The following is a 15,278-nucleotide window of genomic DNA, read 5'->3' as shown; positions in this document are numbered from 1 at the left end:
GGTGTTTTGGATGCATATTCTCTCTATTGAAGCCATTCTGTATAAACCATCCTGGTTAGAGCTTCATAAATCTTCCTTGCCTCAGTGCCTCACACTGGCTGGAGCACCACCACTGCTTCTGGCTCAGGAAGCCTCCAAGGCCCTGTATTTACCACTGTCGTCAGCTGCCCTGTGGCTACACTGTTCATCTGCACCCAGTACAGAGATGTGGCTTTGGGGCACATCCTGATTTCTATGAAATACTAATCTGTCAGGAAACCCTTTTAATTACTTCGCAGGAAATTGAAAGATTGGAGCATAAATTGAACCAAACCCCTGAGAAGTGGCAGCAGCTGTGGGAAAGGGTGACCATGGACCTTAAAGAAGATCATGGAGCAGACCGAGTGAGTTGGCAAAGCCCTGAGGAGCTGCTTCTGAGCTTTCTAAGGGTGCTAGGTCAGGTGGGGCCCACTGCACAGGTAACCAGGTGGGCTTATGGCCAAAAAGCCAGGGTTGGAAGGCAGGGGTCCTGCCCTGGGTTCCAGGGCAGAAAGTTCCAGATGACCGAATACTTCCTGAGTGCCTCACTTCACCACAGTGACATAATGCTGATGCTTCAGGGCCCCGTGTCCAAGGAAATTACTGGGTTCTCTTCTATCTCAGAGCCTCTGCGGTTTCATCTGATCTCCTACCACATGAGGGAGAAGGGGACACCAAAGCCATGTTTGCTCAGAAATAATCAGGAAAAATAAAATGTTTAAAATATATATACGCTATTTTCTGTTGTTCACGTCCCCCTTCCTGTTTCTGACTTAAGAAACATTTATCATAAAAATAGTTTAAAACCAAATACTGTTTTCTGCTTCTCACACCCTATTTTCTCTTTCTGACTTAAGAAACTTTTATCAGCCCTAGCCAGTTTGGCTCAGTGGTTAGAGCACTGGCCTTTGAACTAAAGGGTCTTGGGTTCGATTCTGGTCAAGGGCACATACCTCCGTTGCAGGGTCAATCCTTGCCCCACCTGGGGCACATGTGGGAGGCAACCAATCGATGTGTCTCTCTGACATCGATGTTTTTCTCTCTCTCTCCCTTCCACTCTCTCTGAAAAGCAATGGAAAAAATATCCTCAGGTGAGGATTTAAAAGAAAAGAAAGAAACTTTTATCAGACATGTAATAAGTACAGGGGCCTGCGCTGAGCACCATACACCTAGCATCCTCCTTACCCACAGGGAAGGTGTGTGGTCCCATCTTATACATGAGGGGCAGGCACAGGGATCACACAGCTGGTACTCAGTGCAGCCACCAGTCACACCCACATCAGAGTGGCTCTCAGTGCAACACAGGGAAGTTAGGACAGTGTTCTGAAGAGCACTTTGGGGAGAGGGAGAGGTCAGCAGGGTCAGTCACAGAGGGGTCCAGAGAGTGGAGGGCAGGAGAAAGCCGCAGAGTGATCTAGAAGGGCTCCAAACAGCAGTTCAGGAGCCATTATCAGACGGGCCATAGGTGGGTGACGTCTTCTTTTTATCTCAGAAAAAAAGTTTTTTGTCTTTTTTTTCTGTTTATGGAAGTGAGATATATTTATTCTTTTAAATAAGACAATATACAGAAAATCATAAAATAGAAGATAAAAATCACCCACAATTTATAACTCAGAGATAAACCACCCTGCTGTCAAACTTGTTTTATTCTAAACACATATAAAGGGGATTTGCTATACGTACTATTTTAAAGCCTGCTTTCTTTCTTTTTTTTTCTTTTTTTTTAAATATATCTTTATTGATTTCAGAGAGAGGAAAGGAGATGGAGAGAGAGATATAGAAACATCAATGATGAGAGTCATTGGTTGGCTGCAGCCCGCAACCTGGACATGTGCCCTGACCGGGAATCAAACCCCGATCGCCTGGATCCTAGGTCGATGCTCAACCGCTGAGCCACGCCCGGCCGTCTTTCTTTCTTAATGTGCGGCGTACATGTCCTTCCATTTGTCTCTGTGTATAAACCAGCAGCAGCACTTGAATGGCTGTCTAGAATTCCACTGTACAGAAATGTCATTTTTAACCAGTCCCCTAATGATAGACATTAGCTTGTTTCCAGTTTTGTACTATTACAAACAACTCCATATATTTTACTTATTGGTTCCATTTTTTCCTTGAGATAAATTTTTAGAAAGGAAATTACCAGATGAATTGCTTAAAGTCTTTTAAAGCTTTCCTAGCTCCTGTTCTTTGTTTTTCAGCCCCAGAGACACCCTTCGGGCTCCCCAGGAATTGTGTCCACCAACCTCCCTTCCTATCAGAAGAGGTCCCTGCTGCACCTCCCAGACAGCAGCGCGGGGGAGGAGCGGAATGCCAGCCCCTCCCCGTCCAACGGCGTGGACCGCAGGGCGGCCACACTCTACAGCCAGTACACGCCCAAGAACGACGAGCACAGGTGATGTGGGGCCCTGCGGGGCACTGAAGGGCTGTCCCCGCCTGCCTCTGCCGTACGACAGCCCTGTCTACGCCAGGCCAGTGCAGTGCAGCCCTCTGTAGGCTTAAATGGATCTGCTTTGAGTCTTTGTTTCTGTTTTAAATGCTTAGTGGCTCTTTGAAGAGGAAGAATCAAAATCCCAACTAGAATAAGGCCAAGAGGTTGTAGTTATTTGTGGTTGATCCTGGTGGTGGTGACCTCCTGTCTACAGACCTGAGGGATTCTGTGTTAGTCAGCACTCCTTCGGTGGCAAACAGAAACCCCGTTCGTGCTCACTCACACAGAAGGGATTGACTCACGTAAACTGGGGAGGCTGAGGACCTGCCCGTTTCTCACGGTCTTCAGGCTCTGTCCCTGGGCCAGCTCTGTGTCCTCCAGGGATGCGTCAGTCCCAGCATGACACCAAAGGTGGCTACGGAGAGTGCCACATTTGGTCATTCCAGCAGAGCGAATTCAAACTGGGGTTTTTTTCTTTTCTTTGGGTCATTTGAAGGAAATAGAGATTTAACAAACAAAATCAGCAGACATCCCTTTATAGAATTTTTTAAATGAAACATCAAAATTAACTGCCCTGTTGTCATTTCTTCTAGGTCCTTTGAAGGAACACTTTACAAAAGAGGGGCTTTGCTAAAAGGTTGGAAGCCCCGCTGGTTCGTTCTGGATGTAACAAAACACCAGGTAATGCTCTCCCAGTCTACAGAAATCACTCTCTCGGTGAGCTCAGTGCCCAGCTACTGTGTGACTGTCCACAGCTAGATCACCCCTTATGTACAGACTGCTCTCCTGAGACCTCATATGCTGCCTGGGGCTCCTCCAAGGACCCGGCCTATCCTGAGCGAGGGCAGCAGCTTCCGAGGCGAGCTCCACAGTGCTCTGCCTAGTGTGTGCAGGCGGAGACAGTGACAATTGAGCCCAGAGCAGTAAGAGCAATAGACTCTGCTTTCAATGCTCAAGTATCTCCTTCTCGTAAACCCATGCCGGAGGAACCTGAGGTTTTCCACATGCTACCTGTTACGTGCACATATAGAGCCTGCACCTATGAGTGCTCCCAGAATGCACACTACCTTCTACCGTGCGGCATAAAGCATCCAGGCACAGCTGAGGGCATCATTTATTCGACTGCACAAGTTACTGAAGAAGGCATTATTACTCCTCAAAGATGGCAGCAACAGGGGAGGGGGCCCAAAACAGGCAGAAGGGCACAGGCCCACCCAAACCTGGAATCCACTGTGAGCAAGCGCTAGACCGACCTCACTGACATGTTGGGAAGTCTTGGCCTGTTGTTAGGTTCTTAGCTGTTGCTGTGGAAGCCCACCCATCCTTAGTGTAGTAAACGTGGCTCCAGTGATCTTGGGAGAGGGACCCCTACCCAAACCCCAGTCCCTCTGCACCCTTGCTGGTGAGAGTGGCATGGCCTCCTCTATCTTGCCTGCAGGCTTCACGCTATCTTGAACTGATGAGTCAGCCTTGAGGCAGAGGGCTGTGCATTTTGACTCTCAGTGCATTCGTCTCTAAAATGGAGCCTGTTGAGAACAATAAGAACTGTTACCCCCCTGCAGTGCTCTGTGTGGACCCGCATCTGGAAAACTCCTTCCAGGTGAAGATGCTATGTGGAGATCACCTTTCCCTCTGCTCAAAGGGTTCCATAAAGGTTACACAGTTTTGTGGAAGAATGTAGAGAATTTATTCAAATATGCAATGCAAGCCCTTTCTAGGGGGCTGTGCTTTAAAATAACAGAGTCTCTGAAATCAGAGTCTACGCTGTAGAAAAGTTCCATTAAACCACTAAATATAATACAGGAGAATGTCATAACTTTTCTGTAATTTACAATTACATCAAATTATATTTGTGTTCTTTCCAGTCCTGTGGATGGCTTTAGCATGAAAGGTATGCAGATTTTCCATTTAGCTCTACTTGTCCATGCCAAGGGGGAGACAGAAGAAAAGTCTGAGGCCAGAGCCTCAGTGGTGGGGTCACCAGGCACTCCTGCTGTGTAAGGTAGAGAGGGAAGCCAGACTGTGGGCCAAGGCTTTTCACCAGCCATCTCTTTCATTTAAAAAAAAATTATTTATTTTTTTATTCCAAATGTAATATATGGTTTTTATACCAAATTCAAACACCTCATAAAGATGGGATAGTCTTCTGTGCCCCCAACTCCCAGAGATAACTACTAACCATTTGGTATATGTTGATCTAAAAATAATTTTATACATATATGTGTAGAGGTATATGTACATATGTATAGTTCGAGTTGCTAGGAAGGTTAAATGAGTTGTGTACAAAACAGTCAGTCTTGGAACCAGTAACCAGTCAATCAGATGTTATGCTACTTAATCTGTTTTTCACACTTACTTTATATCTACATGCTAATTGGCAACTTCCTTTTTTATGTAATATATTTGAACATATTTTTCTACCAGCTTATACAGATCTTTATCATTTTTGAAAAGCTGTGTAGTATTCCATAGCATTGCTGCTCGGCTATGTAATCAACCAACGCCCATTGAGAGACAGATACATCTTTTCAGTTTTGAGCTGATAAAAACAGTGAAGGAAACTATAATGTGTGTTTGCACGCTTGCAGGAGTTTCCTATAGAACAAGTTCTAGAGGTGAGAAGGGTGTGTCAATGAGCATAAACATTTTAAGTTTTAGTTGATATTGCCAAATTGTTCTCCAAAAATCTGACAAATTATATTCCCACTTAAGAGTATGTAGTGCTTTGCACTCAACTTGGATATTATTGGCCATGGTTAGTATTTCTTAATATAAGTGACAGTGAGATCTCATGATTTCACTCCCTATTCTTTGGGTCAGTGAAGTTGCTCATCTTTGCAAGTGTTTATAGGTCATTGTGTTTCTTCTGTGACTTCCTTGTTGAGATCCTGTGACCATTTTTTTACTAGATCCTTTATCTTTTTCTTATCAGTTTCTAGGAATTCTGTATATTCTAAACATTAACCCCTTTTTATATGTTATATTGTCTTTACAGCTGTTAGTTGACATTTAATTTTATTTTTTAATATGTAATTCACTTATTTGTTCACATTTCAAAAAATACGTTTTTTTTCTTCTTTCTCTTGGCCACCTAGTATTTTTTCCCTCGAGGCAACCAGTGTTTTTCATTTCTTGTCTATCCTTCCCGGCCTAGTTCAGATAGATACAAAGGGACTTGTTCAGACACAGTTTGAAAAGCCAGGCCCTTCTCCCTGTCTGTGTCCCTTACATGCCGTCTGCATGCTTTTGGTTCCAGCTGCGATACTATGACTCGGGCGAGGACACCAGCTGTAAAGGCCACATTGATCTGGCTGAAGTGGAGATGGTTGTCCCTGCAGGCCCCAGCATGGGAGCCCCGAAGCACACAAGCGACAAGGCTTTCTTTGATGTGAGTTGATCTTACTTGTCTTTTTCTGTCTCTGTCTACACATGATCCTTATCATCCACCTCCCTCCGAGAATTGTGGCGCCTCAGAGCAGTTGGTGGTGACTGTACATGTGTCGCAGACCCCTGGCTATGAGAATTGCTACAGAACTTGAACTTAGCACTGTGATCCCAGCCCGACTTCTCCCAGCTACCTGTAAGTCTCAGGAGCTGTATGTTGCTTTGCACAAAGGGTTCCTTCAGAAGGTGTCCAGTGATGCCCGGTCGGGCGTGGCTCAGCGGTTGAGCATAGACCTAGGATCCAGGAGATCGCGGTTCGATTCCCAGTCAGGGCACATGCCCGGGTTGCGGGCTCATTCCCCAGTCGGGGGCGTGCAGTGATCAGTGACTCTCTCATCATTGATGTTTCCCTCTCTCTCCCTCTCCCTTTCTCTCCCTGAAATCAATAAAGATATATTAAAAAAAAAAAGTGTCCAGTCACATGTGAAAGCAAATGAACTTATGAACTTCTTGTTATAGTTATTTCACTCACCATCTGCTGTCAAAAACAGGTGCTACTTCCTTGGTTTCTGGTGTCTTCATGCTTGACCATCCACAAAAATTGTCCTAGTCACACATGGTGGCTGTCTACCAAACATTCAGCAGCTATTAGGAGGCCTTTTGTGATCCACATAATAAGGAACTTATCTAGTCCCCAGAGCCAAGCAAGGCTTCATAAAGGGCAGAGGTCATACTCCAGGGCCCAGCTCAGGCCATGAGGTTGCATCCCTAACTCTAGATCTCCAGTGTAGCCCCAACTGGAGACTGGAGAGTAGAGGAGATGGAAATGGGAAACAAAAGCCAATTTCATCACAGTGTGGATGAATCTGGGGCTTTGCCGAGGAGTGCGGGGCGCTTCCTGGGCACCTGCTCTGCCTTGTGTCAGTGCGTGGGACAGGCCAAAGGCTCCAGCCATTCTGACGCTCCTCTGTCAAGGAAGTTCTCAGGAGGACGCCAAGTAAGGTTGTCCTAGAGTGTCTCCTTTTTCTGCCAGTACCCTCTGGCAGTTGTTAATCACCATAGGGATGATAATCGTCCCCTGTAACTTTGGGGACTAGAAAAGTAAAGTGAGTACAAAGGCACTGGCGTATTCAGTAGTGGAGGGAAGAGAAGATTCAGAGGTTCTGGGCATTTTGGAAATGAAAGGTCACAGGGACGGACTCGCTCACTTGCCCGACACCTTAGAACAGGCCTGCCCTTCATCTCTCATTCTCTTCATTTGGTTTTGCAGCTCAAGACCAGCAAACGCGTGTATAACTTCTGTGCCCAGGATGGACAGAGTGCCCAACAGTGGATGGACCGGATCCAGAGCTGTATCTCTGACGCCTGATGCCCGTGGTCCACTCAAGCAGAAGAGGGGGAAAGACTTGTGCTCTGAATAGGGAGAGTGCATGAGTCTTTGAGGAGCTGGCAGCTTCCTGTTCAACTCTAGTGAGTCAGCCCAGAGCCTGCCATTCTGTCTTACCCACCCCCTCCTTCAGCATTGCTGCGTCTGCTTGGCCTGAGTGGATGTGTCACATCCACTCCAGGTCTGGTCAAGGGCCCCAGGCACTCCCTGTATCTTGCACTAGATTGTTCTAACAAGGTCTCAGTGGGTAGGGTCAGAAGAATGCCTCCTGAGCCAGCTAGCACCTACCCCCAGGCAAATGGCTGCCACCTACCTGGGTCCTTCTTCATGAAAGCTAGATCCTCCTTGTTCTCCAAGGTCAAAACTCCCTTGGAGAGCTTTCTGACTAGCAAACATCGAAACCCTCCAAGATTGTTATGTTCTGCACAAAATAGGTTTCCCATCAGCGGCTCCTGCTCGTAGCTCCCAGCCTTAGAGATGCTCAGCCATCTGATGCTGCGAAAGATCCTTCTCTGATCTCTGCCCGGCGTCAGGCTTCACAACAACATTGGTGCTCAGTGGGGGCAGAGTGGGGACGCAGGACTATCCTGATGGACAGACTGTCCAGGGAATGATGTAACAATGACCAAGCCAGTACAGGGAAGTACTGCTTCCAGAACACTGGGTTCTTCAGGACAAAGATGCCCTGAGGACCCAGGACCTCGTGTTCCCACGGGTTCTGCTCCCTGGCAGCTTCTTAACACGAGATAACCTGCAGGCGGCTGAACGCACTAACCTGCAAAACAAACTTGCGCTGACCTCCTGATGAAGCGGAGATGGTGGAAGAGAGCCAGCTGTTCATGACCTCACCACACAGGTGACGAGGGCTTTGGCCGCAGCACACGGCACGATTAGAAACCCAACGACACTTCAGTATGCGAACCGTAGGGACTGCTTTTAGATGTCCCTTACCTTTATAGCCTATGTTTACTCAGCTTAGGATCTGAGGAAGCTGTTTGTTCTCAGGAACAGAGCAGCTCCGCCAGGGCCCCTGCGGCCAGGGAGGCAGGGAGCCTGAGCAGGACATTTGCTTTGAACTGTTAATATGTTAAATACCAAACTAATATTTCAAAAATATGTATATATGATTGCTATATCCTTGTTCTTCAGATAGTCTGCTTATAATTTAATATAAAATTTTAACTGGTTCGGTCATAAGATTTCCATAATGAAATGGTTCCCTTTTTACAAACTAAAAGACCTCTTTCTCTTTGTAGGTTTAAAATAAATCAGATTTTCAAATTTAAAATGATCTACACACTAGGAAATAGAACTGTGACATGTAAGAGATTGAGGGAATAATAAGAATGAAGGATTTTTCTATCATTTTCATTTTATAAATTGCCACCTGTGAAAATGGTTTTTGCACATTCTTTGTATTTTTCTTTGTATATGAAATAATTTTTGTACTATGTAAGATACAGAGCCCACTGTACCCTCAGCCATTGGAGACTGTACACAGTGCTGCTTTTGTAACTGGATTCTTTTAACTTTCATAAAGGCGCCCCATGCCTTATGTTCACTAACCACCTGGGATTAAATTTGTTTCTTAAGAAAGAGCTCCCTCATTTTTTGAGATGAAGTCATGCTGCATAGCACCCGGGGACAGCACTCAGGACTCACACATGGGGCCAGAGGTTTCCCAGAAAGCACAGCAGGACCACTGCAGACCTTGTTTTGTTACTGTCATCACTGCCCTTCGCTCAGAAGGAACCACAGACACTGGACAGGCTGCCGTGAGCTTCCAGGTTCTAGACACACGGCTGCAGAGTTCAGGTGAGGCCTGCGGCCAGCACTCCTGGCCTGTGCCCTGTTGAGCTGGTTGAGACTGGTTAAGTCCTTTACTGCTTTGGGGTCACACTTCTACCACCTGTGGCATGTGGCAATTTGTGAGGATTTTAGGCAAGAAAAATTGAGTTCTAGTTTCAAAGCAGAATTTTCTGCTTCAGGAACTTGTTGAACAGCACAAATGAGGGTTCCGTGATTTCTGCTCTGGACAGCCTTCCCCTAGTAAGCCCTTGGAGTTGGCCTTGGTGACCTTGGCCACATCTCAACCTGGAGCCAACAGAGTGCAGGTTCTCGTCTCAGAGCTGAACGTCTAAGTTTTTTGATATCTGGAGCCCTCTCAGAGCCAGGCGGAAGGGGTCCCCGACAGCCACAAGGGCTCCAGGGGAGGCAGTGACACCCCTGCTTGAGCCTTCAGATTTCCTCAGTCTAAAGGACTCCTGTGATCCACACACAGGCCCTCCAGCCTCTCTCTATACTGGCCCTGGGACCTGCCACCTGCCCCTGCAGTGTCCCTGACATTCCATCAGGAGCTGTGGTCACAGCATCTTAGCTGTGAGGGGAGCAGAGCACTGAGCTCCAAGGAAAGATGAGGACCTGGCGCCCCTCAGGAGGTTTAGTAGGGCCCCTCACCTGTGCTCCTGTGACAAAGCCTGTCTCAGTTCAGGCTCTGGAGAGATGCAGACCCAAGTGGCACATTAGTACAAGTCCCGCCTCCCCACCCTTTGCCAAAGTTCTTTCTCCTCTCCCAAACCCCTCCACCCTGTGTCTCCATTCCAGAGCTGGAGCTGAACTGTTAATGGCGGGTTTGCTTCTCAGTGGAAACTGACAGTTCTAGATATTTTGTCAATAGTTCTTTTCAGAGTTAAGTAACCTCATTATCCCATAAAGAATTTCTGAAAGATTTCAGGCTGTTAACTATTGGAAATGCCCTCAGCAATAGCAACCGGAAATATGAATTTATCGAAGAATAAAGCTGTACTGATGAAGGGCTGGGGCTCAGAGCAGCACTGTGAGAATTATAACCCCAGCCACTCATGTATCTTTCTTTGAAAGCAAAAAGAAATAGGTTAATTTTAATACCACTTTATTGTTTTGCCCTGGCCTGTTTGGGTCAGTGGTTAGAGCGTCCACCCGAGGACTGAAGGATCCTGGTTCGGTTCCGGCCAAGGGCACATATCTAGGTTGCAGGCTCAATACCCGGTTGGGACACGTGCAGGAGGCAACGAGTCGAGGTGTCTCTCACATCGATGTTTCTCTCTCTCTCTCTCCCTTCCCCCCCCCCCCGACTCTCTATGAAAAGCAATGGAAAAAATATCCTCTGGTGAGGATTAAAAATAGTTTATTTTTAATATATTTTATTTAACCCAATATATCAAAATTATCATTTAAACATGTAACCAATACAAAAAAATTATTAATGAAATATTTTATATCTTTGTTCATACTGAATCTTCAAAATCCAGAGTTTATTTTACACTTACGGCACATCTCGGCCTGGATTGGCCTGTTACCTTCTTTCTGACAGTTCCCACGCCAGATGCGCGACCTTTTTCCACAGCAGTTCTCCAGCACCAGCTGGGTGTCCAAAGAGCCCATTCAGTTTGACACTTAACTCCCCAGAGTCAGCACAGACTCCACAGTCAAGGGTTTGGTCCCACAGGCTGCCCCCGCTTCAGATTCCAGTTCAAGTCCTGGGGCCACCTGCACTTCTGGCAAACTGGCTATAAATCTGGGGTCCCCATTACCCCCTCTTTGGGTTCTCTTAATTCTCCAGAAAAACTCAGAACTCAGGGAAACACTTTACTTATGTTTACTATAAAGGATAGTTTGTAATAAAGAATAGCACTGAGCAGTTTCCGGATGGAAGAGGAACTCGGCGAGGTGCGGAGAAGGGAGTGGTGCAGAGCCTCCACACCCGGTGGGCATGCCACCCTCCCAGCTTCCCTCCTTTCCCCAGAAGCTGAAAATTCCACCCTCTATTCACACATTTGGTCTTTCATCTGGTGACCAGCCCCCATCCTGAAGCTCTGGGGGCCCCACCCTAGTCACTATTTACATAAATGCAGGTGAAAAGCAAAAGACAGTCCCATCAGGAAATTCTAAGGGTTTTGGGGACTCAATGCCAGGAACCCAGGACAAAGACCACATGTTTAAATTATTACACCCTGTTTCCAGTGCTACCAGACTAAACAATGCAGGTTTAGAGCAAATAACCTGCTCAGAGCAGAACCTGCAGTGGGAGGAAGAGAGCTGGGTGCCAGGTCTACTCTAATTCACTGAATGACCTTAAACCAGTCCCTTTGCTGGGCTTGACCTATAAAATGAAGGACCCAGGTAATCTGTAATTTTGTGATTCCAACTGTTTACATTTGCAAAACCTCAGGTTCCAAACTGAGAGTTAAAGGATTTTCTGGAAAAGACCAAATCATCAAAATAGTGTTTTCTCAGATTGTAATACACATATGAATCATCTTGCTAAAAAGGATTCTGATGATGTAGGTCTGGGCCGGCGCTGGACATGCTGTGTTTCTGACTAGCTCCCAGGTGGTGGCAGCTCCTGGTCCAAGAACCACACTTAACAGAGATGTGTTAGTCCTGGTCCTCTGGGAAGCAGACACCAAATGGGAAGGAAAGCAGGGAGGCTAGCCAGAGACCAGGATGCAAATGCGATCTTTGTGAAGGAGAAGGAAGGGGAGGAAGGTGGGCAGAGAAGACTTGGACCGCAGTGCAGCTCTAAGGAAATTCAGCAAGGCGGTGTGAAGTCCTCAAGCCATCAGGAGTCATCAGAGGATCCACATCTCCCAGAATTGGCCTGCCTGGGGTCCCTGGTCACTCCCCCATCAGCAGGCAGCCACCCGTGGGAAGCATGGTCTCATTGCAGCTAAGTAACAGATTTGAGCACGGCTGCTGGGCCAGCAGTCATAATCCCTGCAGCCGGGAACCTGAGGGAGGTCTTTGCATGGTGGTCACCATCCACGCCTTGTGCCACACAGGTTCAGAGAGAGCTTCCCCATTTCCCTTGGGCCTCCATTCCTAAGGGAAACAGAATGAGGGAGGTCATAGGCCTAACTACCCCACGCCCACCATCAATGCAGTTCATCTCCTCTCCCTTCTCCCTCCATTCTGAATCTCACCCTCAACAGCCTGGGGAGATGTTGATGGATTTACATGTGCCCCAAGGGTCCTAAGTGCTTTGTAATCAAACCCTTCTTAGGTTGGGGTTGCTGCCTGTGTCCTTTTGCAATCACGGTGTGGGTTACCTGGAGGTGCCCAGTGGGTCATGGGGTTCCGCACACTTTTCTTCCAGCCCCTGTTATGTAAAAGCAGCCCCACATCTTCCTGCTGATCAAATAACCCTCTTGGTCCCAGGGCACAGGGATCCAAAGTGCACCAAGGGCAGCTGCAAACTGTAGTCCCACAGGACCCTCGCTGTGTCCCCTCATGCTGTGCTCTGTGGACGCCTCGCCTTTGCACCAGGCGAAGCCCAGGATGTGCTGACTGAGGCTGTGGTCAGGAAAGGAAACCCATACCCGGAATGGGTCTCCATCCAGATGAAGACCGCGCTGGCCCTTCCAGGACTGAAGGGGCCAGTGTAGTTGACTTGGGCCCGAGGTGAGTCGGTGGCCTCGAGAAGTAGCCACATCGGGGCTCAGCACTGGTCTCTGCTCCCGATGGGCTGGCTGGACACTGAGGCAGCGGGACCTGGAATGGCCTTGGTATGTGGGAGTCTGAGCCGTTGGGCCCATGTTACCCGTTTTATGGCTTCTGGCTCTGTGACTGCGGCCACTCCACTCATATGCCCAGTGACAAGGACCGCCGAGTGTAGCCATCGAGTCGTCCTGTTCGTTTATTTCCCGGCTCCTGTGTGGGGGGCGCTTTCCAACGGACATTACCATGAGGCGCCAGAATCTCCGCGCTCATGCTTCCTCTGCATGTCACGCCTCCCCCACACCTCCTTGCCCCCATCTTCCAGTCCTGCTTCGCCAGGCCCCCGACCATGTCCTCTGCTCGCAGCTCCACCCGATGGCAGAATTTTCTCTTCCCCTTACACCTTGGTCATGCGGCCACTGTGCCGTGTCAGCCCATTTACAAACCAAGCTCTGATTTTCCCTCTTCTCCTAGCTGTTTGTACAGGACCCTATCTGTGACCAAAGGTACAAGCCAGGGGACAGGCTCTGGCTACATCCTCACGCAGTTTACTTGCGCCGTCAGCCCGCTCAGGCTCAGTCCTGGAGGTAGCCTTTCCATGTGGTGACCGACTGCTGCTGGGCCCATCTGACCTCATGACCTGATGCACCCAGGAGACCCAGCTCACACGGGCGGTTTCAGGTGTCCCACCTGCTGAGCCATGGTCACCTGTTCTGCCAGAGCTGAGAGACGTGCCAGAACTTGTTTCTCGGAAGGCGTGCCATCCTGCTGCCTACGGCCTGGCTTGCTTTGTGATTCTCCCGCTGGGACTTGCCACAAGCTCCATACGACATCTGTTTCTTTTCCCAAGACTGACACCCCTGACACCCAAGAGTCTGCCAGCCCTGTGACCATGCCTGCAGGACTGCCTGCACCGAATCTGCACCTTCGGCAGAGCCTCTTCCTGTGAGGGGACCCACCTGCAGCCGGCAGCCTCCATGTCACCTAGAAAATGTGTCCTTTCTAACCCCAAAGAAGGGTACCATGCTCTGTTTTCTTCACTGTGCTAAGAGCTAGAAGAGGCGGCAATTTCTTTGACCTGGGCGGGGATATCCCGGCACACCCCTAACCACTGACCCCTGAACGCTTCCCTGAAGTGGCAGGTCGGACTCCTCATCCTGAGTGCCTGTGACTCAGCTGTGGCCTCCAGCGTGGAGGCACCCCCTGCTCCCCCTGTGTAATCAGCATTGTCACTGACGTAATGGATCCGGGTGGTGTTCTGCGGGATCCAAACAGCCCTGAGCTCTTGGGATTATATTATGACAGAGAGCGAGACAGTTGCCATAGCCCTGTTACGGCAAAACTGTAAATGAATACTGCTGTCTCCCACATGGGTGTGAACTGTTTCCGACCCTCTTTTCTAATTGGAATGGAAAAGAACATTCGCTAAATGACTACAAGTGAGCACATACCAGAGACCTTTTGAACCTGCGCTGGCAGTGGCTCTGCGTCGGCCGCAGCAGCCGTGAGCAGCTACGACTTGGTTCAGCCCAAGGCTGTCCGCAGGCCTCCTGCAGGCTCCCGACGTCTGCAGAGGTCAGACTGGTGGATTCAATGGAGAAATGGCAGGACCGCCACCCCTTCACCATTTAAGATGTTAATGGCGACATAACTCGTGCCACATCCCCTGGGATGAGATGTTACTTTTTTCTTTTTCTTTAATGTTTTCATTGATTTCAGAGAGGAAGGGGGAGGGAGAGAGAGAGAGAAACAGAAACATCAGTGATGAGAGAGTCATTGATCGGCTGCCTCCTGCACGCCCCCCACTGGGGATCGAGCCCGCAACCCCGGCATGTGCCCTGACGGGAATTGAACCGTGACCTCCCGGTTCATGGGCTGACGCCCAACCAGTGAGCCACACCAACTGGGCGAGACGTTACTTTTAATTACTGTCTTGGGCAGGGTGAGGGAGTAAGGAGAAGGCAGTTTCAGAAGTTTCCACTTGGCCCTCTCTGCTCCTACCTACTTGGCCAGGGACCCAGTGTGGGGGTTACTCCGACTGTCAGCGCACATGAATGTCAATTAAACGCTAGGGTACAAGGGACTGCTGGCTAGCTTCATGGACCTAGTGAGCCCACTGCAAGCCAGACTCTAGCCAGGACTCCTCTTACAGCCTGGCCCCCACAGGCCCCGTGGTGCTGCTCTGAGTCTCCAGACGTTGATGTCAACTCGGGCTGTGTGTGTACGAGTCCTCAGGGGTTACGTTCTCCTTTCTCTAGTGGGCAATTACCCAGATAAATGGCCATAGGCCTTTCGGGGCAAAGCCTGAAGGAATCATTAGGATACATACCAGAGACCTGGCCCCTCTTCAGTGGGTTCCAGCTCTGAAAACTGGCTCTGGTCCAGGAAATGAGCAAGGGACCATGAATTTATTGGCCCTGCCTCCTGCTCCTCCATCTCTGTCTGCTTTTTGGTTGTGTGGTGAGCAGTTAGACCCTAGCAGAGCAAAGACAATGGGCCAGGTACAGAAGGTCACAGGGGCAGAAAGCCCCAGGTGCTTAGCATTGGATAATTGTAGGGTGGGACCTTGCCCCCAGGGTGACTTTT

The 15,278-nt window shown here is 48.7% G+C and overlaps 1 protein-coding gene across 4 annotated transcripts in view; it reads left to right on the top strand.

The window, feature by feature from the left end:
• Window positions 1–8,807, top strand: part of SBF2 (SET binding factor 2) — a 313,138-nt gene extending 304,331 nt beyond the window's left edge. For all 4 annotated transcript variants that reach the window (XM_081154292.1, XM_081154291.1, XM_081154295.1 and 1 more), the window contains 5 exons: window positions 279–383; window positions 2,217–2,410; window positions 3,040–3,127; window positions 5,703–5,834; window positions 7,101–8,807. In XM_081154292.1, coding sequence (XP_081010418.1) covers window positions 279–383; window positions 2,217–2,410; window positions 3,040–3,127; window positions 5,703–5,834; window positions 7,101–7,199 — 618 coding nt within the window. In that variant the 3' untranslated portion in view covers window positions 7,200–8,807. The remainder of the gene's footprint in view (window positions 1–278; window positions 384–2,216; window positions 2,411–3,039; window positions 3,128–5,702; window positions 5,835–7,100) is intronic.
• Window positions 8,808–15,278: the final 6,471 nt, after the last annotated feature.

This window comes from Miniopterus schreibersii (assembly GCF_964146895.1).
Source record: "Miniopterus schreibersii genome assembly, chromosome: 12".
Taxonomy (NCBI): Eukaryota; Metazoa; Chordata; class Mammalia; order Chiroptera; family Miniopteridae; genus Miniopterus; species Miniopterus schreibersii.
The sequence above is the reverse complement of the archived record's forward strand: the minus strand, read 5'-3'. Positions and strand labels throughout refer to the sequence as shown.